At 39.6% G+C, this 27,146-nt stretch overlaps 1 protein-coding gene across 1 annotated transcript in view; it reads left to right on the top strand.

Annotated features, from left to right (window-relative positions):
- Positions 1–27,146, top strand: part of LOC139467937 (calcium uniporter protein, mitochondrial-like) — a 102,923-nt gene that overhangs the window by 61,267 nt on the left and 14,510 nt on the right. The window contains exon 4 of the mRNA XM_071249529.1: positions 14,984–15,088. Coding sequence (XP_071105630.1) covers positions 14,984–15,088 — 105 coding nt within the window. The remainder of the gene's footprint in view (positions 1–14,983; positions 15,089–27,146) is intronic.

Consider the following 27,146-nt stretch of genomic DNA (forward strand, 5'->3'; position numbering starts at 1 on the left):
GAAGCAGGCCGGTTACATTTCACATTACCAATCACATTTGTTGGACTACCATTATGTTCAACAATAAGCCCCATGTCTTATAGGCAAAGATTGATGTGTCTTGTCCTGTATAATGTGTCACATCTCAATTGGGCTGACCATGTTGAGATCAAGGGGCTTACCACCTCAAAGCATGTGTGGTGTCTCTTGATGCATTAGATGCCTTTGTCCGAGGCAGTACAAACGTGATATTCTTGGCTGCTGCTCTGATGTAACCATCACACTCCTCCACCGTGGAACATCAAGGGTGATCTCAGAGAGGTGGTAATGACGACTTCCCACGCTGTCCCCGCTCCACATTTACTTCAGGGTCATGATATTGGCATTTGGTGGAGAAACGTTCACCCATCACGCTTCTCTGGTCATGTCCAGGGTCTTCCGGCTTTTTGTTGTGTAATGACTGCTTGTGAGGGAGATCCTTGCTGGAACATAGGTTGAAGGTCATGATCGGCTTTGCAATTATCGGAACTGAAGCACAAATAATTTGTGATCCAAGTTTCCAAACATGGAGAGAGTGAATGTTGTTTGGCGGCTCTGTGTCTAGCAATGGCAACCTGTAACTCATTGTCTGGGACAAACCAGTGCTTGATAGCATGTAGCTGCAGTCAGCGCCATTGGAGTATGACTAGCTTCAAACAGGTCACACATTTAGACAACCTCCTCATCGTTTTGGTCGGCTCTAACAATAAACATGGTTGCTTGGGACATTATCTACTGCAGAATCCAACAGGGAGTGCAGGGGGTAATGGGGACCGACTGTCACAGAACCCCATGAAGAGGCAAGCATGGGGTCCTGGGGGTCTGTTCTGTGACGGAATCCCCATGGAATACCCATGTTGGTATCAGAAATGGCAATCTTCTCATCATATATATAAACAGAACATATTTTGTATTTGTCATATTGTCATAGCGACTGATTTACGACATCCATTGTCTGAAGAACATTTGATTGCAAAGGCTCATTACCCTGGAGCCATGACATCTATATGCCTTGAAACACGTAATTGCTGTTATTTATTAGATGCTAATCCTATTTGTTAATCCCCATTTTTGTGTACATCGACCGTCTGCCATCCTGAACAGGATGTGCAAGTATGTCACTGATGATTTACTGTTTACATTTATATTTATTACTTACTAAATGTCAGGTGACCTTGTCTATATAAGCCTTGGTCCAGAGAGGAGAGAAGGAGAAAAGAAAGGTCTTACCCTTAGCCTAGCTAGGGTTAGGCTGGGTGCTCCGGGGCACCTAGACAACAACCACTACCACCATGTGCTGACCTGGCACATAGTGTCTTCTGTATGTATATATCTACATGTATAAAGTAAAACTGTATATACCGCAAGCCATCGTCACCAAGTTGTCACTTCCCACTGAGAACCATACGCCGGCCTCTTGCATATACTAGTGTGCAAATTATTCATTAATCAACGTCCAACCGACACGCATTGTTAATATTCAGATTGTGGTTGAAATAATTCATGGAGATGATGGTTGCTACATGTCAGTAGTTCCCATCGCCAATACCTATGTTAATACATAGTTTGATATATATTCATCATCCTTAATCCGAGGATGTTGAAATAATTCATGGAGATGATGGTTGCTACATGTCAGTAGTTCACATCGCCAATACCTATGTTAATACATAGTTTGATATATATTCATCATCCTTAATCCGAGGATGTTGAAATAATTCATGGAGATGATGGTTGCTACATGTCAGTAGTTCACATCGCCAATACCTATGTTAATACATAGTTTGATATATATTCATCATCCTGAATCCGAGGATGTTGAAATAATTCATGGAGATGATGGTTGCTACATGTCAGTAGTTCATATCGCCAATACCTATGTTAATACATAGTTTGATATATATTCATCATCCTGAATCCGAGGATGTTGAAATAATTCATGGAGATGATGGTTGCTACATGTCAGTAGTTCACATCGCCAATACCTATGTTAATACATAGTTTGATATATATTCATCATCCTGAATCCGAGGATGTTGAAATAATTCATGGAGATGATGGTTGCTACATGTCTGTAGTTCACATCGCCAATACCTATGTTAATACATAGTTTGATATATATTCATCATCCTTAATCCGAGGATGTTGAAATAATTCATGGAGATGATGGTTGCTACATGTCAGTAGTTCACATCGCCAATACCTATGTTAATACATAGTTTGATATATATTCATCATCCTGAATCCGAGGATGTTGAAATAATTCATGGAGATGATGGTTGCTACATGTCAGTAGTTCACATCGCCAATACCTATGTTAATACATAGTTTGATATATATTCATCATCCTGAATCCGAGGATGTTGAAATTATTCATTGCGTTGAATATGTATTACAGCTTTACTCACAGATGTGGACCTACTTCACAATGGAAAGATGCTATTATAGCAAGAATCAGTATTAATTATGTAAAAGATTTTCTCTTATATCCTAACAATACTATTAGATCCCAAGTGAAACTCTATTTTATGACCAACTTTTCATGGAAATTTAACCATGGGCTGAAGTTATACAAGTTCATCTGATAAGTGTCACATTCCTTATGACATGGTGCGGCACGATGACACGTATCACGTGTATTAGCATGGGATACAATTGTTTTGGAAGAGAATGATACAATATCAAGTCTTGTTTTATTGACTTGGTGGAAGGACAGGGAGCTCTCTTTCAGATGGTCACTTATCCCAGTTTGGTTTTGTCAAACTATTACACTGTTGCCACAATGGGCCCTCGGTGCCATTCTTGTTCAAATGTTCCATTTTTCTTAAAGCTTGTTCCAACTGAATTCTTCATCCATTGATCCATTGATCCAAGTAACGAGGCTCTGAAAATGGTCGACTAGGTGATAAAATCTTGTTTCTGGTTCTAATAGAAACAACTTAGGAGTGAAACATCTTGCAAAATATCACGAAAGTAGCTTTGTGGTTCTTTTTCTGTCTGTGAAGAATTGTTAACAAGTTGTATATTAAAGGTCAAGTACAACTGGTGTTGAGAGCGTCATTATTTGTATATTAATAAGATTGTGTATTTCATGCGGTAATTCTACAGCAGCAGTATCGTGATGCTTGCTCTCATACCTTGCAACTAGCTTGTAACAACTTCAGTGGGGGAGTGAGGTGTGTCAAGGATTCCCATATGATTGTCTGTAAACACATCAGGAAGCGCCATGTGGCACAGCAACCTTTGCTAAGGATGAGTTCATCTGTTTTGCTTGGCTGTTGTAGGAATTCCAGAACAGAAGGACAAAGTTGAGTTTGGTGAAGAGTGTACCGGTGCAGTCTTATCGAACAGCGACTATTGCTACATGTTTGCTTTATCTGAAGTACATGTTACCATTTCATGTTCAGATGCTGTTTTGCTTTTAAGTAATTGTGGCAACTGTCACTTCTGTCGTGTTGAGGTTGGATTCATCACATGGGTACAATGTGCCAGTTAATAAGTTAGTGGCAGTTTGTCTGACGTATTGGTGTCCTCAGCCTGGTAGATGTCATCATTGTTCATGGCCCAGTTCCACAATGTAAGCTTTAGCTTTGGCTGTTGCTACTCTATGTTAAATAATAGGAGTTATGACAGTATTGAGACCACTTTGTGGAGGAATGGTTTTCATGTAAGTTTCTATACCTACCTGTTGTTATTATTCACTGCTTTGGGATTACAAGAGTGTTGTGTAGGATAAAAACACTCACCCTCACTCACTCTGTTATTCAGTAAACACACTACAACATCAAACAGACCCAACTAGTTATGAGCCAAGAAATCCATCTTTAGACTATTGGGACTTGTGATCGACGCGTCTTTAACCAAATGCTGCCTATCTGCAATGTGTGCTTGCAGTTTTATCAAGCATTGAGTCATTTTATCTGCAACGTTTCAGACTCTAACTGTCCACATCTATTTGAAGATTTGGATCAATCCTGACTCTATGGGCAGGGCTATTAACTGTTAACTCTCTCTTGGTTATGTCCCTCAGTTCTTCACAGAAGATTATGAAAGAGGAAGTTGCTCTGTGGCCTTTATGGCGATGAAGAACAGCGCACAGCAATGCCAGTTAATGTGGGCCAGTTCTGTGGCAGGTTGTAATTATGACCTCTAAAGACAGGATGAAACTCCTGCAGAGTTACATGCCCATGACAGATGCTGGGATTGATATCCCCACCACACACAGGTGGAAATGCTTGTTGGTGTCATGATGACCTTGCTTCTGATGTCTGGAGTTTTTATTCTGATTACTTTGTTCAGTGGATGCTGGTAATCTCATGGTGAAGCGACCACAAGTAAGCTTTAGGTTATCATTATGATAGAGCATTTAGTGCGATGTAGGTAGCTGTAGTCCCCTCAGGGAGTTGAGAGATGTAAAGATTTCACTGGATGCTCTGACGGTGGGAATGTTGGAATCTAGTACTACAGAAGAGATGTCATACTTGATACCATGTTTCTGTGTCGGATGAATAGATTAGGAACATCATTGTGTTGCTAAGAAAGTGTAAAGCTTCATACTGACTGTGGATCTCTTTCAGATAACCATTCTGAGTATTTTGTGATACCTGGGTCAGAGGTAATCACTGTCAACTATTTGGCAAATCTGTGTTATTGTTTAATATGTACTCATTTTATCAGTTCTAAATGGTTTAGCTTCAGCCTCAATTCAAGTTCAGATAATTGAATGGCTCTAGTTGATGATTCTGGGTGTATCGACAGCTAGAATAGCGATGCAGGCCATCAAAGTCACTAGAGTAGCAATGGTGAGTGACAGTGTCAGATTAGGAATGAAGAGTGCAGCAGAGCACAGTTACTTTCATTAGATGAAAGAGGGTTGTTATGGCGATAAAAACTATAATGACATCTTGACTGAAACATACATCTCAGGATGACAAGTTCTTCAATGAGATTTTGATATCAAGTTGACAGCTATGTGGTTCAGAACACTTATTTCCCTTAGTGGACTTGGGCTCATCTCAAAGGTGAACATTGCCACATGTTAGCCATTAGTCAAAACTTGAAGCAAGTGAAATTTTCCTGTCTACAATCAACTAAATGTATAAGTAAAAGTAATGAGAAATAATATTTTGTGGTTGTGGACATAAAGTTATTTACCCCAGGCCGCATTTCAGGGTTTGTCATGGCAGTATTCTTGTGTAATTATGTGTCCGTTTGATCACAATCGAGCGCCAAAGGTCGCGGCTAGGCTCTTGCATCTTGGCACACTATATAAACACATTTTGCAGCAGGGACATTAGGCTACCAGCAGGTTGACATTTGGTTTAAAGCTTAATATGCCATCTGAGTCCAACTGCTGTCACCCTTCAACAAGACATGGTAATAGAATCATGGCGCTGTCGGCCCCCCATCAAGAGCCCTGTCTTTGTGCAGATGTTCTTGCATTGCTGTCATCAGGACTCACGTAATAAGTTGTGAAGAAACATCACTAGAAACCAGTAGAGATTGGGTCCACTTGCACAAAGCAATCTTCATGCTATTACTTTCGTAGCCCCAGTAGACTTGCGATAGTCATAGTGCTGAGACCATTTTATGCAAGTGGTCTGCTGTATTGTATATTACACAAAATTGTTTGATAGGCATTTCTTAGAAGGTGACAGATGACAAGGTTGAGAAAGGTTTATGGATAACAACTTCTTTATGTTACTGTGATAGCGAAATTTCGGTATAAGTCCTTGTACTATTGGCAAGCATGGAACATGAAATATTTTTATATGTGAAACATCGTTTTTAGTTCAAATTAAAAAGATCTATCCCCTAAAATATTCTTGTTCACTGACTTATTTTGTTCAGTATATATATGGTTTGATATGATATTGGTTTGAGAAGCTTTTTGTTGCTGGAAGTGTTTCTGATGTGTGAAGTCGAAATGCAATGTGGCGTGTGACCTTTGTACAGATCCTGGGTGTAATGTCGACACTTCTGCTGCTGTGCTCCCAGTGCCTCATGCAGTGTTTAAAACTCAATGAACCTGACCAACTTTTCCTGTTAGTCGCCTCTTACGACAAGCATGTATTGCTGAAGCTCAGTTTCATACCATCAACTTGTGTACTTTACATAAACAATATGGCAGTATGATTGGATATTGGTTTCCATTTCATGTTATCTTTTTTTCAGATCCAATGTGTGATCTTTACAAAGCCTGTTTATCACAGTATCTTTTCAATTTGAAATGAAAGATTTTTTTCTCACCCAGACAATTGAGATGAAAGAGGTACAAAGCTCATCTCCAAGATTGCAGACTCTGTGATGGAGACCCATCAAATGCTATTTCGTCAACCAATTTTCTTCTCTTTTAACAGTGGTATGTACAGCTACATGGCTTTGGGAACACTTGGTATTAATTAAGTCAAATGCCAAAGGTATACTGTCAGCTAGCAATGTGGACAGCACGGCTGGTTAATTTTCTGCAAACGAAATTGTAGGTTGGCAGTAGCAATTTTTTCCAGTCTTTCTTCCTGCCAAATTGTGTGTTCAGAAAATACCCAGACGTTTTTGTAAAGGACAAACAGCAAGATCTCAACAATTTTACAGCATACTTCATGCTGGTAACTTGAACACACCATCTTTGACAGGTAATAAGGAATGGTATTGAAATTGTTTCAATCAGTAATTGAAAACACATTTTTTATATCAACAAAGAACTGATACACAAAGGTATATTTTCAAGCCCCCCTGACCTTTGTAGTACATGTAGGTGAACACCCACTTTGATATTACATGGCTCTCAAGATAAAAGGAAGAGTTGTTTTCTGAAATAGTTTTGTGTTTTGTACATGAAGACATTAAGTTTTTCAGCTGTTTTTTGTGTATGACTTTGGTTTCTGCAAACTTTATTCCACGAAAATCCTGGGCCACTTAGAGCAGATATTTTGTAGGAATGGCTGTGAGGTCACTTGTTTAAGACCCATGAATATCCCAGTTAGAATTGGTCTTCAATAACCCATGCGACACTGTCATAAGAGGCGACAAACAGAATCGGGTGGTCAGCTCTTTGGCTTGGTTGATGCATGTCATTGTGTGTCTATTGCTTGGTTCGATGCTCATGATGTCAATCACAGGTTTGTTTGGACGAGACTTGATTATTGCCATCATAAAGCTGGACTATTGCTGAGTACAGCGTTAAACAACAAACAAACTTAACTGATTATATTCTGATATGCATGCATTCCCTCCTGGTTCAAAAGTTGTGTGGCAATGCCTCCATCCCCCCAGGGTCATGGGAAGCACCTGTCCTCTTCCAGTACAGATTTATCTGCTTGTCAGCATGACAGTTAGAAGTAAAGGAACTCTCCACTTTTATGTGGAATGGAAGACGACAAAGGATAAGCATTATTTCAAGATAACCTTGATCGAAATTAGTGGAATTCATTTGGTGGAAACTACAAGCAAAGGTAGCAGATATGTCCTGAATGTGAATCACTACTTCCTTTATAACAAAGCTGGACCATATCTTCTTGTCATCGATCTAAAGACACTGGTCATTAGTACTGGTCATTCTGCCAGCTACCTCCATTAACATTGATCCCGATGGGACCCTGATGATGACTTTGTCTTCGATCTGTCAAGAGATGTCTGTGAGAAGGTCCCTTCTGTTTGCAGTGTCCGACAAGGACATTGTCATCACTTTGACAGAGAGCTTACTTCTGTCTTTTTTTCACATCAGAAGATTAGGAAATGTATTGTGCAGCTGTAACTACTGTCATTGTTTGTGGAGGTATGTTTCTGTTTGAAACTTTTTCTTCTGTATTTTCTTGTCTTGTGAGTCAAGCATCAATTATACGAAGGTTCACAGAATTTTAAACTAATTTGTTTGAAGGAATGATTTGTTTTGGGTAGGCTTTATCTTTTTTGTTTCTTAATTATTTTCCAAGAAACATACTGCAATTCAATCCTGACAAATGTTTTTTTTTACCTCAATTCAACCTGTAGAAAATGCTTTCTTATCCTCTATTCAACCCTGACAAATGCTTTTCAAGCATCCTACTGGAAACATTTTTACACATGTAAACTCAGGGCCCAGAGTGACCAATGCTTATTGAATAAATCAACATGCTGATCAGGAGGTCACAATGGCTTCTGAAATTGTAGTGATGGAGAAAGTATGTATCTCTTTTGACTCATATCATTATCAGGGATAGACACCTTTGGTTTAAACCAACTTGTCCACAGCTCATCTTAGACTAGTGATATATATGTAAAGTCAACAAGTCCCTAGATGTTCATTTGTCTTGGACTAACGGACTAGTGGCCATGCCTATCCCTGATCATACCTTTGAGATGTGGAGACAGCATCCATGGGCCAATGGATAGAGTGTCTGCCTGGAAAGCAGAAGGATAGTGGTTCAATCCTTGGCCTTGTCATACCAAAAGATGTTTAAAGAGGATATTACGGAGGTGAAATAATGATTGGTCAGCCCATGAGTCAGAAATATGTGTCTTGAGTGTGATATTATGTTGAAAACTGAGTGAGTGTATCTCTGTGTGGGCTAGCACTATTAAACATTCACACCTCACCACACCTCACCTTCAGTTTTGGACCATTTTTTCTCAGTGTTTCCCTTGGTTTCTCTGCTCCAAAACTGATTAAGGTTCAGGACATCATGATATTGCAAAGTGTAATACAAATCCTATGTCGCTCATGCACTCATCCCTGAGCACTGTTATCTGTCAGCATCACCATACCCATGTGACCCTCATTTGTGGATGACCACCGTAATATAGCTGGAATATTGCTGAGTGCGGCGTTAAACAACAAACCAACCAACCAACCAACTCATTTGTGGATGCAAATACCGCAACAAGTGTGCCGCCCTATCCAAGCTTGAACACCAAGGTGAACTGTCATGTCAATTTGTGTCAAATTCAATAGCAATATCCTGAGCTATTTGACAGAAATTATCTCAAATGGGTAATGTTTATTGTCTAAGTTGTACAGTCTGGGCACCTTGGCTGGGTGGTCTTGTTCCCTCCTTATGATCAATGGCCTCATCTGTATTCATGACACATCCATACAGCTACCGATAGGGATGATTTGCTTTGGAAAACTAATTTCCTCGGCCTCTCTTCCTTAAGGAGATAGCTTGCTATGTTCCCTTATAGGGTCTTTAAATGGTCATAAACTTGTTCAGTTTAAGCCCCCATTTGATTAGGCAGCTGCAGAAGAGAAACATCTTTGTTAGATTTTGTTGAAACCTAGTCTCCTTTGGTCTTATGCCACTTTGTCAATGAATAGAAGTCAGTGTCCAATGCATTAAGTCCCAGTGTTACCGAACAAGCACAATTACTAAAATGTAAAACAATTGCAAAAAGCTTTTTGGAAGGGGAACAGTTATCAGTTGTCACGTTCAGTGGAGCTGTTGATTCTGGAAAACTCCCAGGAGATGCAAAAACATAATTTGCCACCTAGTTAGAGGACATTAAGTGGAAATGATTTGGAATGGTTTCTAGAAATGGTCATCTTGGGAAACTATTTTATTGCAAATGAGGTGGGAAATGTTTTCAAATTCATTTGGTTCTTCTGTTGCAGAGATGGAAACATTTTAGATAGACATCCCCAAGTGTTATGTTTCCTCTGTGGCTTGTTAGTATCGGCTTCCTGTTGACTGATCCTGGGTACTGATTATACAGTGTGGTGTGTGTACATCAGTTCTGACTATTCCAGTAGGATGCAGTGGTACGACTGGGATTTGTACTTAACTTTTTGGGGATATGATTTTAGCAAGACTGACATTATTTGTTATGAAGGGTATTGCTAGTGCTAAAACATGAATGATGTTGATACCATACTAGTCATCGTATCCCAGTTGCGTGGATCGATGCTCATGATGTCAATCACTGGATTGTCTGGTCCAGACTCAAGCAGTTACAGACCGCCATATATAACCATACTAGTCAACTTTTCATAGGTATATTGAATAATGGAATCCGTTCATGGAATGATAGGAATATACCTAGCAAAAGATATGCATTATAGTGGAGAAAGAGAATGAATTATTTGTGTTAACCTGATATCAATATGTAATCATTATGTGATTGTAATCAGTTAATGCATAGGCTGATAGTAGAACATCATTCATAAGGTGTCTGTCTGCCAAGGCAACCATATATAAAACCTTGCCTGGACCAGTCCGCCACAGTGGTCTACTTAATAGAGCTTCTGCCCGGAGAGCAGGGGTTCGATCCCCAGTTGCATCATTTCAAAAGATGGTACTTGTTACCCTGCTGGCCCGTCTACATAAGGGGCTAAAACAAAGATGTCAGTATACTGTGTCTGAGTGGGGTATTTTTTTGTTAAACCACACCTTGGTATCTCAGTGAGGCTAGCAGTATGATGTTCACACGCATACACACGTTGCTATGTAAGTGCAATAATCTTGAATGTGACGTTTTTCTCCTCACCTTTAAGGACCAATACATATAGTATGTAGACATGTATTTATATAGAGGGTGAGCTGCAGAACCTTATGATCCCATTGTGCGATATGTTTTATATACACCCTATTACTTAGACTACCATGACTAAGGCTAACAATGAATGAATGCTCTCTTCAACTCTTTCTGAATTCACACAACCATTTGGGGAATACTGTTCAACATGGATCCCCAATACTTCACACAAGTTGTACTTGCCAACTAAAATGGGAATCAGATGGATAGGCTCTGAGACTTGTGTCAATGTACCCGTGGACATGGGATGTTGATTGTGCTTTTAGCTAGTGGATTGCCTGGTCTATATTATTTACAGGCTGCCATGATGTCGCTGATTGTAGCTTTGTTGCAAGGCTTGGAGTCCTCCAACAGATTACATCCGTACCTTGTCAACTTGCTGATGGCATTAACCTCTTTGGTCATGTGAACAAGGCATCCGAGCATGGATCAGAAGGTCCGTGGTTCGCTTTCCAAAGCAGGACTTTGAAATTTTATGGCGCTCAACATGGGGCTGAACACAAACTTACATAGCTATAAGCAACTCAAGTTAAGAAATCTCATCGATAGTATCAGACTTTTTTTCTGGTCTTTTCCTTTGTTAATGGATAAAACAAATGTTAAGCCTTTTGCTAACCGTTAAATAATCAATCTAATTAATAGATAGTACATAGTTAAGCCTTTGTTGACCAGTAGAAATAACCTTGAGTTGAGAATAGGTCTGAATCGTTCTTGTACTGCCTAGCTGCAGGTGTGTGGAGAAGGTCATTTCATTTGCATTCATGGTATTTTTTCAGATGTGATTTAAATTTGTTTTTATTTCACCCCTGTTTCAGTTTGTATGGAGACTTATCCCTTTAGTCTGCTGCTAAATCCTGCTTTACAGGTTTCTGCACTCCATGGTTTAATTAGATTTTTCATTTGTGTTCAATGGATTTCATTGATTTGTTTTTGCCCTGCAAAGTAGGATCGGTTCTGCCAAACCTCCCTAACCACTTCCTTCTGCTGTGAGAGACACAAGTGCATGAAGGAATTCCTTCTGATAGGTGTGAACTCTTTAGTACATGAAAACCTTGAACTTCCATATTTCACAGACTTGAATGTCAATGTAAATAGTTTTATGGACTGATTTTCAAGAAATAAAAAATATAATTCATTTTTTTTTGAGTTCATTTGCCTCATCTGTCGACTTTAATCCTTTCCTTGATGTAGCTTGTTAAGACATATTTATAAAATGGGCCATTTGAGTTGATATTGTTATTAGTTTGGCTGTTGAATTACATCATACAGATGAAGCCTCACCAGCCTTTATGGTCCCTGTGCTCCGTCACTAATGCAGCTGAAACCTGCTCAGAACTCGCGCACCTCAATGATCCAAATGCTTATTGACTAAATACTTATTTCAGGTCATTAGTCTGATATTCCACATAGTTTCATTAACTTTGCCATGTTGGAGCGGAGTTGATTACACTGTGTTCCCCTGCATGTCTGGTGTGTTTCAACACAGTACGGGATGTCTAGGACGATGATTCCATGGTCTCACTGGAAGGAGGACAAGTCAGCTTCACATGGTTGTCAGTTTGCACCAGATCAGTTGATCATTGTCTATGCCTCATGGAAGACCATTGTTATGCAAATTGTAGGTTTCCTTTCCAGATAACTGAATAGACTTCCTACGCTGCAGTGAAAAAATGTAACTGTATTCCTGAGTAGCCAGGAATTATTGCCACCGAGAAATTTCATGATTTGCTCTGCTTCTTTGTTTGTCCATCAGCGCCACTCCCATGCTTTCGTGTTTCATGAAAGCGGTAGGCATCTACAACCTGCATCTGGGCACAGGTGGCCCAATCGTCTTAGGCGTCGCAATTTACCAAACCATGAGTTTCCTCCCTTGGGCATGCTAGGAACCTGTGATTGTGGGTTTGAATCCTGGTTCACCCTGAACATGTTTCTAGATTTAACAGCACCATACCCATGCTCGTCGGTTTCACCTAAGTGGTAATTGTCTGAGACCTTCAATACTTCGGGCTTTCCTACAACATTAAACTGACATGCTGTAATATAATCGGAATACCTTTTATAGTAGTGTTAAACCCAACTCAGTCGCAACCTGCATCTCATTGGCTTTCCTGACACATTTAGCTGAGATGCTGCGATATAACTGAAATAATGTCCAAAGAGGTATTAAACATCTCACTCACTCCCCCACACAGCGATTATTCTTCAGGACCGCCATTATCTTTGATTACATTGTCTCTGTGCATGGCCTCACCAATAGAGAGCCCACCAAGGAGAAATAATGCCATTCAGCAATATGTAAACGTTCAGATTGGCTGTCATCGAGTGGTGGCCTACATCTCTTGAAAACCTAGAATCCAAATCAGTTGGTGGTCATCTGATCAAGTTTATCTTCGAGACTCTTTACTGAAGAAAGTGACCAATAAATTTGGAAGCTGACTGAGGTCGGCACTGTGGAGTTTTCATAGCCTTCTTCTCACCCGGGTAAATAGTGCCACCGTAATGGTTGATGTCTTTGCTGAGTCAGCTCAGTTTGTGGATGCATAGTCTCAGCAGGAAATATTTCCTGATTGATGATTGGTGACTGGATGATTATAAGGAGGGCCTATCTTGCTGCGTCAGCTCAATTTTATCAAGTCTAATCAGAAATAATTAGGTTGGAAAACACTTAGAACATGCATCAAATATTTCACAGCTTTAACAAATGTTTATAGCCATGAAAATAATGCCTCCGTCATTGATGATTGATAGTTATGGAACTGGGAAAATCTTTGCTGAGTCAGCTCAGTTTTTGTTGCCCGTTTGTTTCCTTCTGCTGGGCTCTTACAAGGGAATATTTTTAATGATTTGGTGAATCATTTTTAGGTTTTATCAGTGCACAGAAAAACAAGCAAATACCTAATTGAATAGCATATGTAAAGACATGATGAACAATAGTACAGTTTGGATATGGCTGAGGCAAGTCTTGCAGTCAGCGTAGTGTGCATGCAATATAGTTTTTACTGTCATGTAACTAAGACTTGTGACAAGAATTACTGTAGCATCTGAAGTCCTGTAATGTTATTGGTACCCTCTCAGTGGAGTGCTACTGTCGCCAAACTAATTAGTACAAGTGTGTAACTGCGATGATGACTGTGTATTCTATCATCAGCGATATATCAGCCATATTGCGACAAGAACAAATTATACATACATTTCTAGGAAAAGTAATTATCAGTACTAAATCCAAGAATGTTCTTTTTTTTATTGAGATTGACAAATTGCTCCTCCAGTGTTTTTAAAATGGGCTTAAATGAATGAAGTTTGTACATTTTAAGGAGCTCTGTTGTATTGAGGCGAGATGGGGAAATCAATACACGATTGAATATTTTTTATGATTTTGTTTAAAAGTAAATGCTGTATATGAGAAAATAGATGGATGTTATCAATTTATTCATCTGCAATAACTTGAGAGTGAACATTTATAATGTTTTTTAAGTTTCTTTTTCTTTGGATCGTAATCTCTTTATTTTAGATTGTGTTCAACACAGCACAATTGGCAACAGACTTTATTGTACTTAGTGAACTGTGATTTTTTCATTAAGCCTTAAATCCTGAAAGTATGTTGGTGTGATCACTCAGTCCCCCAAAAATATGCATGAGAAGTTCCATCACACACATAAAAGAAATACAAAAAGTACCATCACACACACATAATAAACACAAGAAATACCTTCACACTCAAAATAAACACAAGTAGTACCATCACACTCAAAATAAACACAAGAAGTACCATCACACGCACAAAATAAACACCAGAAATCTCTAAGCCTTTAGGTTTGTGATAACATTGTTTATGTGTGTACCCAAATATATGCACTAGTGGCAGGAGACCCATGAAGATACCGGGTAGAGTAGGTCTTCAGCAACCTATGCTTGCTGTAAAAGGCGACTATGCTTGTCATAAGAGGCAACTAACGGGATTGGTTGGTCAGGCTCGCTGACTTGGTTGATGCATGTCATCGTATCCCAATTGCCTGGATCGATGCTCATCATGTCAATCACTGGATTGTGTGGTCCAGACTCGATTATTTACAGACAGCTGTCATGTAGCTGTTATATTACTGAGTGCGGCGTTAAACAAGAAACAAACAAACAAAACAACTAGTGGCAGGTGAGCTACAGAAATGGTTAAGTATGGTAGTCAAATGGTGCTCTATTACATGTTACAATGTTTTGCTATTTGTAGGTAAATGTAGAAATAGGCACTGGAAACTGTAACCATGGTAACAGTTAACAACACATCTACTTTGAACTTCATTTACTAGGTAGTTCCTACTGGTCAGTTGCTCTTCACAAACTAAAACCTAGGCTTGATTTTAAACATGTTTCATGATCACCTACAAGAACTGTCTAGACTATGAGTATGATTTCGATGTCATCACTACCAGACAATTTAGACAGAAACTTTTGTTTGTTTCAGATGGCAGTCGAGTGGCGAGGTCCACGACCATTGATATATTGTTACGCTCGGACTTCAAGCTGATCATCAATGAGGAGCAGTTTACAGTCAGCCCACCAGAAACACGTAAGGAAAGAGACTGAGTGCATTGTGTGGTTCACTAGGTGATTCTGGAATCAATAGTGCTTTATCTACAGACCTTGGTGGTGGTTTCCAGGCGTGATACTAGGTGTGATTAATACAAGGCCAAGAAGAGATGGATGAATATCACGATATGTTTTGGCACTTGGAAGTTGGTTTTTACCAACGCAACTAGTATAATGTTGTCACTCATTAATTGTCTTCTGTTTGATGGAGTATAAGGCATTATAAGGGAACAGTTGATAATAGCATTAGCCTGCATAAGTGGTGGAAAAGAAGGGGAGACTGTGAGGAATATGCTCAAGGAATAGGCTATAGTATTTTAGTATTCATTACGTAAAGTTGGACATGGAGGCACGGGTGGACCACCTATCTAAGGCGCCGCTATTCGCTGTGCAGAGTTGCGTCCCTTGGGCACGCCAGAAACCTATGATTGTGGGTTCGAATCCCAGTTCGCCCCGATTATGTTTCTAGGTTTGTCAGCACCATACCCATGCTCATGGGTTTCACCGAAGTGGTAAACGTCTGAGACCTGCATCACTTCGGGCTTTCCTCCCAAATTAAGCTTACATGCTGCGATATAACTGGAATATTGTTAAAAGCGGCGTTAAACCCAACTCACTCACTCACTAATGTAGGACATGGGCCACCTGATGATTTGGTGGTAACATGATGACCATGAATTTCGGTATTTTCATCACCATTGTGCATTGCAGTATGTTGGTCCAAGGACAGGGTGGCCATTTGTATAAGGCACAGACTTGAATTTAGCATCTATGGTTATTTCTGTCAAATAAGGATACTGCAGTTTTGTCTTTCTATACTAATGTGTTAGGACATCATGTAGCAAATGATTATAACCCTTAACTCAATAAGTAAGCAATAATGAAACATAACTCTGTTGACATGGGTATTTTGATAGTGTAGTTAGAGGTACAAATTGAGCAAATCAACAAATTTTGTGTACAAATAGATCTATTTAAAACTGCGTAAATCTTACGTTTAGTCTTTAAATGTGTGATAATTGCTAAAGAGGCCTAAAAACGGCCTTACTTTGGAGGCTTAAGATCAGTATGAACCATGACATGGCATCATTAACACCATGCCAACAGAACAGGAGAGATTGTTTCCCAGTGTACATCAACATGACCTTCTCCATATTTAAATCCTGCACATCAAGACAGACACACTAATGCTGTGCAATGAGCAGTTGCTTCTTTTGTGTGATTTGCTAAATGTGAGTTGAAGTGCAGGTCTGCCTCGTCTGACAGCCACTGATCCTCTTAGCTGGAATATGGCTCCACCACAAATGTCATACTTGAAACGGGAGCTAATCAGGTCTTCTTATGTGACCCATGTTTGTCTGTATCAAGTCACACTTGATGTGATGGTTGCGTTTGTGTCATCTGCAAGTTTGTAAGAAGGATTTGTGTGATCGGACAATATGCCAAACTGGTTGGTTGCCATAGTAACAGAACCCAGTTGTTATGTTTCCTCAGTATTTTTCTGCAGAATGATTCTGATGTTTGAGTCACCATACTGCAGAATGAAATGTTATTTTGAAAATTGAGACATGATATCTGAGTGTTGGTGTCTGAATGAATTTGCTCAGGGTAATAGTAACTAGAAGTTTTAAGTAGGTAAATTGCATGACAAATAGTCATTAAATCTACAAGTAATATATTTTCTCCGAAACAACCTTTTTATTTTTATTTATATATGGAAAAGTATGACCGATATGAAAGCTGAAACTGGACACCTTTTCGTTTCCATTAAGACATTTATCAATCATGTTATCTTTATATTCATGACCTTCAAAGCCATGTGACCCTTTCTTTGTATATTCCAGTGTAATTTGCCTAAAGAATTGTTAATTGAAATTGAGCTTACTGGAACCTGGATGATTCAATGGTTCGGCAGTATATGATGTATTGATGAACATTTTCAATGGATGAATATGTCTCCAGTCGAGCATGTTTGATTCCTGACAGTCTTGAGGGTATGGGATGCTTCATAACCTGGTGAGGCCGCTGTTTCTGGGGCAGCTGAAGGGCATGAATGTTGATGTTGGTGTGTCCGTGCAGACATTTGAATGAAAGCCAGACAGAAGATGAGAAATGTTTGTGATGAAAGCCATAAAATAAATATCAAATGTTTGTGAATTATTTATTTACATTCGTTTGAAATAATGCAGAATTCATGTTCCAAAGTGGATGCTCTGTTATGGTCCCTAGAATGATGATTGGATGGGAAAGGTAGTCAGGAAATTGTAGGTCTGTTGCAGCTCTCCCCTGCATTGATGGATGGAATATGGTGATTGATCAGAATGTGTTGTACTGGATTGTGATATTCCACCTGCATGGACCTCCCATGGTGTACCTCTAATGCACCGTAGGGATCCTTGGGCTGAAAAGGCCCCCTGTTCCCAATGTTTGTGAGAGGTAGCAGACAGAAATGAGCATCAGCTCGGCACTATTTGGGGTATTGTGCCGTTGTCCTTGGATGCCAAGGATTGTTGCTCATGCTGTCAACCACCTATTTGCCTAGCCTTGGTTACTCTTTCAGATTGCCAAGATATTATTTGAAAAGTCTACTTACTCACTGACCCGTGAAAATGTGGGTTAGAATTGGTCTTTGGGTAACCCATGAAATGAACATCAGCTGGGCACTATTTGGGGTATTGTGCCGTTGTCCTTGGATGCCAAGGATTGTTGGTCATGCTGTCAACCACCTATTTGCCTAGCCTTGGTTACTCTTTCAGATTGCCAAGATATTATTTGAAAAGTCTACTTACTCACTGAACCCTGAAAATGTGGGTTAGAATTGGTCTTTGGGTAACCCATGATTGTTGTAAGAGGCAACTAAAGGGATCAGATGGTCAGGCTTGCTGACTTTGTTGATGCATATCATCATATCCAAGTTGCATAGATTGAATATTGCGGAGTGTGGCATTAGAGAACAAACACACTTACTCACTACCTACATACTGCTGACTGCTGCATGAAGCATCATGTTCCTCCCCACTATCTACAACCTACAGACATTGTACAGACGTGCCTGCAACAGCTATTCTGCCAGAACCGCCTTGAGGCCATCCATGCTTGTCCAAAATTGGGATCAGATGGTCAGGCTCTGTGACTTGGCTGATGGCATCTCATCGTACCCTGATGGTGCGGATCTGTGTGACGACTCATGCTTTCAGAAACTGTTTGTCTGGTTCAGACTCTATATTTACATGTAAACAAGAGGTAAACTCACTCACTGCCGGAATACAACAAGATTGCATCCTGTTACATATGTTTGGTATAACACTTTCTTAGTAAAGTACAAATTCTAGCACTATCCAGGATTTGAACCCAGACTTATCAGAGTAAGGCACCTAATCACGAGCACAAAAAAGACAACAACGTAACCCACTCAGCCATTGAGGATTCCACAATACGAATGTCCGACAACTGGTACTGTAGAGCTCATACTTTGTGTACCCCTTTGATATGTGTACTTAAGATTGAAACCTATCATTTCTTTCTGATCCAGAGGCAAATCGATTTTCAGTAAAACTAACTGTCTATGGTTTCCATAGAGGACAGCGTGGTCTTCCATCAGTGTTCCAGAGATGTTGCAGTTACAGTTACAGAGCTGAAGCACAAAACATTTGCCTGGTGATGGAATGGCCTGCAATCTGAAATGCTTCTTGCTTTCATGTGTAATTATGAGAAACCTGATACATCCTTTGGGATCTGTACATAGGTTTTCTTCATTTTCTATTGTTCCAGTGTAATGTGTAATTGCTTGCATATTGAGTATTCCCACCAGAACAATTCTGTTGTGCGAGGTATGTTAATATTTTTACCATGCTCTGATTCTCTGAAACAACACAGTATATGACTTCATATGACACCACTTGCCCCTTTCCTTAACCTGCAAGAAGACTCGTCCCCCTATCGATGAATGTCATGTGCTAAAATACAAAAAACCAATTAGAATGCGCGCGTGATTTCAAGTTCTTCGTCAAAGAATCCCTCAGAAATAATTTTTGATTTTATATATGTCTTGCATCTTAAAATATACCCAAGACACAGTAAAATGTGTTCAATCATACTGTATAATTCCGCATGTCCCGATGTGCTGTAACTTGCATCTGAAATATATATGATATATGGGGAAATATATGTGAACCATCACACAGCGAGTTGACAATTGTTTTAGGTTTGCGCAAAGACGGAACCCGGTCGCAAAAATGGCCATGAGAGGGGCACGAGTCGCTATTTGGCTTTGTCACGGAATAACACCAGTTGGTCACGAATGCATAAGAGTTCATATGACACAGCATATGACTTCCATTTGAGCAACAGCATGCTGTTGTAGTTCCTTAGAACTGGAAGATCTTAGAATATTTCTGCAGCAACTCATTGTTATCGTTAGAGGAGACTATTGAGATCAGGCGCACTAACTCACTATATCATCGTATTCCAAGTGTGTAGACTGATGCTCATTATGTTAATGTCCGGATTGCCTGGTCCAGACTCGATACTTTACAGACTGCTGCCATATAGTTGGAATATTGCTGAATGTAGCGTTAAACAAACAAACAAACAAACCCTCATGCATTAGTTGTAAGGTGCCACAGCTCACTGTACAGATGTTTGGATTGAGGTTGCAAGTCCTCACTTCGACCTGATATTTGCAGTGTCAGCAAATGTTAAGAAAGAGTTGCAGTTTCAGGACTGTTGAACTGTACTCTGATTGTTGGAGCAGATGGCACCATTCCAAAGGGATGTAACTCTTCTCTTTTTTTTCTTCATTGGCTATTTCATTGAGATTAGATGGGAACTGAGTTTGATTAAGTGAGTACAATTAAATTTCACTTTTTTATAGGTGAAGGTGTAAAACAGTTCAGTTCTGATAAAATTGAAAAAAGAAAATTACACCCTTTCTGTCAGGTGAAAATGGACTGCAATCTTCTTGGATACTAAGTCAAGTTAATTGTATACATTTATATCTATACATCAACTGAATCACAGCTTTGCGAAACAGCCTGTACTGCAATCAAGCCTGGTGCAGGCAAACCGATGTACTGTAACCCAGCTTAAGTAGCCGCTTGGTTTGCTGTTTATGTAAGACCGTATTAGGAGATGAAGTAAATAATACCCGGTTGTTATCGCAACTTGGTCCTGCAAATTGGCAGTGAATATTACCATGTTAGAAGCAATAAACTTAACTTCATGTAATGACAAACATGAAATCTGTATGATGTGCCGTATTCGCTGCCATAAGCACCTGTTCCAATAAGCACCTCCAGACCAACTTCTTCACCAATCGACCTGTGAAGATCCGGGGTAGTATAGGTCTTTAGCAACCCATGCTTGCCGTAAGGCGACTATGCTTTTTGTAAGAGGCGACTAACGGGATCAGGTGGTCAGGCTCGCTGACTTGGTTGATCATGTCATCAATCCCAATTGCATTGATCGATGCTCATGATATCAATCACTGGATTGTCTGGTCCAGACTCGATTATTTACAGACCACCGTCATATAGCTGGAATATTGCTGAGTGCGGCGTTAAACAACAAAACAACCAACAATCTTCACCAATCTGTACGTAATCTTTATAAGCTCCCCCTACTAAGACCGACATGAGAGTCGATATTTTCTTGCAGACTGTTGCGTAGAAGGGATTATGATTGCCTTGTAGCTATTATGGAAAACATTTTAGTTTCAAATCATATATGTTTGAACTAAGTTTGTTCACTGCCACTAAAGGGGCGGTTTGGTAGCCTAGTGGTTAAAGCGTTCGCCCGTCACCTGGGTTTGATTCCCAACATGGGTACAGTGTGAAGCCCATTTCTGGCGTCCCCCGCTGGAGTATTGCTAAAAGCGGTGTAAAACAATACTCACTCACTCACTCACAACCACTCGATCTGTGAAAACATATTTAACTTAAGGGCCCCCTTTGTCAACTATCTAAGCTCTCAGGTGCTTATTACGCCAAATAGAATATCTCTAACAGATCAGCAGGGTGTCCGGACTTCTGGAGTGATGCTGCATGAAATGGAGAGAAAAAATATGTCTCTCAACGAGTATATGTGCTGCGATCCTATTTTAGCAGCTGTAATTGAGGTGTCACAGATCTTGCAAGGTTCGGAAGTATTTGACGGAAAGTGTAATATTATGGGATTGATTTATTCTCATAGCAGATAGCTACAAGCCCTTCCGTCCTCTGGACTTGAAACAGGTCAGCTGAGACAGTTTCCTTCTGTAAAAAAGTCTCTTGTCGTGCTCTTGCCCAGGGTTTTAAGGTTATTACATTTATGGGTAATCAAAATTTCTGACAGCTGATATTTGTGTTTTAGCTCTTGTCCAGTAATAAGCTTCATGATTTACACGGCAAAAATGGTATCAGTATGAAATTATGTATCTGTGGCTCACTTGAAATGTGTCAGAAAGCCTTTTCTTACTTGAATGTTATCATTAATTCTGCTGGAAGACATCACATATAAAGCATTTTATTGCCTTGTTTTAATTTTGTGAAATCTTGACAATTTAAGTCTCAGTCCCTGTGACACTATTGGTTCCAGCATTAACAGCCTCGAGTTAATGTCCTTGCTCTTTTACATGTCATATTAAAAATGCTGTAGAAATGTTTGAGCCCCTGTTAAAAGTCAACAGCTTCACCGTTGCCATGGGAGAGTGTTGACTATATAAACAGGTTACCTCACAACTGAGGGCTGTCAGTCGATGTGAACAGAGAGGAATATAATTTCTTTTTGAGTAGTATATTTTATATGAGAGAAAAGTGTGTTGGAATTATTACCATGTGTATTCAAATGTTCCTAATTACCTTTAATAGGAACAAGACTGTATGAAATGTGTCTTATATGTCAAACTTGGTGGTCTAAGACATATACTGTGACTATTCACCTGGTGCCGTTGTACAGAGCAATCTTAGCGCTAAGGTGATCGTAACTCCCATACCTTAACATAGACTTATAACAGTCGTAGCGCTAAGGTTGTTTTGTATAACGGCACCATGGCAAAGTGTCCGTCATCTGCTTGTATGTTCTGATTATGGGTTCAAATCTTACATTGGCACTTTTTTCTTTCTTAAGATGTCACTTTTGGATTTTACATGGGGATGCGGGGTTATTATGGGTACCCAGCAACCTATGCTGGTCGCCTGAGATGAATAACAACATCGGGTGGTCAGACACTATGACTTAGTTGCATATCATTGTACCTCAGTGGTGTACATAAATGTTTAAAATATCAGTCGTTGGCTGGTTGGTTGGTTGGTTGGTTGGTTGTTTTAACGGCACTTTCAGCAATATTCCAACAATATGACGGTGGTCTGTAAATAAACACGCTTGGACCAGACAATCCAGTGATTGATATCACGAGCATCGATCCATGCAATTGGGATCCATGACATGCATTAACCAAGTCAGTGAGCCTGACCACCCGATCCCGTTAGTCGCCTCTTACAACAAGCATAGTCGCCTTTTGCCATATATAATATCAGTCACCGGATTTTGGATTGAACCAATAGTGTGGATTGTTGCTCATAACATTGATCACTGAATTGTCTGATTCAAACTTGATTATTTTCCGGTTACCATCATATAACTGGAATAATATTTGAGACGTAAGATAACAACAAACAAACTTTTGGCTTTCTTCCAACTGCTTTTGCAAGTCTGAAATACTGATTAAGCTCCAAAAATACCCCAAACTCATATTTCACATGAAAAAAAAATTTTAACCAAAATTTTTAAATCTGAAAATTGATTACCATTTGCTATATGATATCAAGTACCTCACTTCAAGAAATAGCTGATTTAGTACAGACAGCATATTTGGTTTGACGCCATTATGTGGATAATAATACAATGACTTAGTGCAAAGTGCCTCCAGCTGATTTAATAAAGCATGCCGTTCATTGTCTCATCAAGGCCGTTTCTAACTATGGAATATCATCATGCTGGCCATTAGTCTCTGGGAATATTGTATATGGGACAGACATAGATCGAAGTGCCGTTTCTGTAATGTCTTTGGTGATCAGTTGTGTACTATGATACTGCTTAAGGCCACATGATATCCCTGCCCTTCCACTTGACACAGACGCATTTGGTGTCTGCCGGACAATTCTTCAGTGATCTACATTGTTTCCATTACAGCATGTAGTTAATTTGCATGGTAATACAGACTGTTTAGGAGAGTTTTCCCAAAAACCCTCAGCAAATAGTCCATATGTTCATACTAAAATCTAGCAAAAAGCTCCAGCTCATAGACTTCAATGTGTTTGGCTCAAGCAGTTGATTTGTCTCTGAGGAATTTTCTGTAATGATTTAGTTAAGAGGGTTCGAAATTAAGTGTGATCCTTGAGGTTGGCTGCAGTAGTGTTTGGATCTAGAGACGCCCTAAATCTTTTACTTTAAGCATTTGAGATGTGGTTCTCTTGACTTTTATGCTTCATTTCCATCACTGTGTTAGTGTGGTGTTTGTTTGGAGTCATGGAGTCATTTTATGATCTGGTACTGTGATATGTTCCATTGCTGATCCAACGGAGTACAACTTGCAATAATAATAATAACAACAACAACAGCAACAACAATAATGTAGATACGTATAATGCACCAAATCCACACTATCAAAGCGCTACATTATTACCCTGTCTGCACTCGATACAAGTCCAAATTTTTGTGTTGTGATATGTATCAAATAATTTTCCTCCTTCTCCTGATGGTGGATCTAGGCTGACCATGGGGGGATATCCACACAGACTGATTTGGAAGGAGACAGGATCACTTTTCTCAGACAATTCGGTCAGGTCGGGGTTCAACTGAAAATTGTTAGCCTATAGTTTTCTTGCTTCTGGAATAAATTGTCTAGACACTTCTGTAGATTTGTTATCCTCTTGGCTGTTTATGAGTGAGCTTTCCTTTGACTTTGCCCTTTTCCAGAAAGACATGTTTGTTGAAATAGTATCTTAAGGTATTAATTTAATAATGGGATCCTTCAGGACTTGGCTCACAATCCGGAAGTTGCTCTTTCTAGAAGCTCTAGCATGCAGACGTATGCTTTTTTCGGTTTAATGGATATTGGTTGTCTGGACTTACAGCTTCTGGTTTCTCTCGGGAGTGTTCTTGAGTGATAGTGGAATGTGCAGTCAATAATTTGATAAAATCTTAAATGAAAAGTCTTTCATCAGTTTAGGTAGATTTATCTTTGCGTGGGGTTAGTCATGTGGTTTGAATATAGAAGTTAATAGAATATTCTACATATCCTAGAATTGAAGGGCTCTTCTACCCTGAGGGAGTTAGATGATATTCAAATATATCAATTGAAATTATGTTTACAATATACTTTATTCATTTTGCATAGATAGAAGTTCTATGATGGAGGCTCTGTTTGCTCCGATTATGTTTCGGGGTTTGTCAGTACCATACCTGTGCCCATGGGTTTCACCCAAGTGGTAAACATCTCAGACCTGCATCACTTGGGGCTTTACTCCCACATCTGGCTGACACGTGATGTGACTGGAATACTGTTCAAAGTGGCTTAAACCCAACTCTCACTCACTCACTCACTCACTCACTCACTCACTCACTCACTCTATAGTTCATTCTTGCTTATGATGATATGCATCGTCACATAGGGACTGTGATATATCTCAAATGTTCAATCTTGCCTATGGTGATATAGATCATATCACAGCATCATGGCACCGTGATACACAATCAAACACCTTTATGCTGGAGTTGAAGGGACCTACTTAAATACTTTGAGTTGTCTAAGGTTCAACACAACTGAAAATGATGAATGAATACGCACAGACCTAGCTTTTACTTCGTGACAACCATAAATTTGACACCTCAAAGTGCGACACAACACTGTTTGACTGTGTCTCTAATATTCCTTCTTGCCTATGGTGATATACATCATATCACAGCCCTTGTATCATGGCACCATGATATGTCTCAAATGTCCAATCTTGCCTATGGTGATATGCATCATATCGCAGCATCACGGCACTGTGATGTACACTCAAGGTTGAAGGGACCTGTGTAAATACAGACATGTACAGGTTATTACTTGGCAGTTTTCATATTATACCCCATATCGTATCACATCGTATCGCAGCCCTATGTACCATTGCACTGTGATATATCTGATATATTAAATCTTACTCATGATGATATACATCGTATCGCAGCCTTTGTATCATGGCACTGTGATATATAGTGCCTGTATCGTTATAGCACTTCTCCACACCATGGTGTATTGATCCCAGTATCCATGCTGGACACAGGCAAGTCTCAGTTGTGTACAGCTGTATGATCTCTGGTCCCTGTAGTCTGGCCACACCACAAGGTTGGCGTGCAAGTAATGGTCTTCACACCGATATAACCATAAGAATGCAAATGCCTAATTTAATGATGGAATGACAATGCCCATGTAATGGTATTATTGTGATGAAAGCCTGCATGTGATCTGTGATCGTGGGGAGTTGTGGTGCTGAATAATGTATTGCTTTCACTCTGATACAGTTCTCCTGTATCTGAAAAATGAAGGGTGTGGGAATCTTTATGGTGATTCAGAAAACAGTCTGGAAAGACAAGAGATTGAAGTGAAGTACTTTCCTTGTCTATTCTAGGTTTACACATTCATACATATTTCATATGCGGTAGCAGTCATATGGAAAACTAGAATATTTGTTTTATTTCATGGCACACATACGAGTCTGTGACCTTTCATCAAACAAAGGGACATCCCGATTTTGTAATAGCAGTGATATATGTAGTATTGCATCCCATAACATATGACTTCCAGTTGAGCAACATGCGGGTTTAGTTGTAGTTCCCTAGAACTAGAACCAAGTGAAGATTCAGGCTAGAATTGGTCTTCAGTAACCCTTGTAAGATTAACGGTATCAGGTGGTCACGCTTGCTGACTTGGTTGGTGCTTTTCAACATATCATAATTGAGCAGGTCAATGCTCATGATGTCAGTCATTGAATTATTATACCCCCGACCTTTTAGGTCGGGGGTATATAGTTATACCAAGGTTCTGTCCATCGGTCCGAAAACTTTTTCTGCGTGATTTCTCTTAAACTATTCAGTGGATTCATCTCAAACTTTGTACATATAATCTGTGTCATATGGTGGGGTGCAGTCAAAAGAAAAAAAATGTTTTTATTAATTTTCCATTTTTTTAATGAATTTTTCAAACCCTAACCCTATCCATTATTTAATTTGAAACTACTTACATACTAGGCGGGTCAGGGGTATTAGTGAGCCCTGCTCACTTTTGCCCTTGTTTACACTGCTGTCATATAGCTGGAATATTGCTGAGTGCTGTAGCTGTTTTGTAATCTTAGGCTAAATTTACCCCAGTAATCCATAATTGATGTATAAATATCTATAATGGGAAGTGTAGGTTAGTGTGGCTGCTTTGAGAGGATACCCATTTGATGTATGTACAGGTCACCTGGACGCTATGACCCCTCCATAGCTGGAATACTGCAGACTAGGCACTAATAGAGAATTCATTAACAGGGTTTGTATATGGGAGACGTATAAGCTGTGTTCTGGTTAATAAGTGTTTGTGGAGGCCGGGGCGAGACAAACACCTATTAGCCAGACAAGTATAAATACCTGTTAATGGGAAGAGGTAGGAAATGGTAGAAGATTATTCCCTACTGTTCTGGCAACATTTGACATGTAGCCATACGTTCTTGTGAAATATGGTGACCCTAGATGTCAACTCTACACAGTTCCTTCCTAGTTCTCCATACAATGAATACTTCTCTGTATGTGTGATGCTATACCAGGTCGGGTGTGGTCATGGTCAAGTCTGTTGGAGGAGTTATCATTGACTGTACTGGTGGGTTTTACCAAAGTGGTAAACGTCTCAGATCTGCATCACTTCAGGCTTTTCTCCCACATAAAGCATACATGTGATGCAACATGTTGTTGTCAACCATACCACATGATTGTGACCTGTGAAGATTCCGGGGTAGAGTAGGTCTTCAGCAACCCATGCT

Source organism: Haliotis cracherodii, unplaced genomic scaffold, assembly GCF_022045235.1.
Source record: "Haliotis cracherodii isolate W230 unplaced genomic scaffold, xgHalCrac1.p SCAF_2, whole genome shotgun sequence".
NCBI lineage: Eukaryota > Metazoa > Mollusca > Gastropoda > Lepetellida > Haliotidae > Haliotis > Haliotis cracherodii.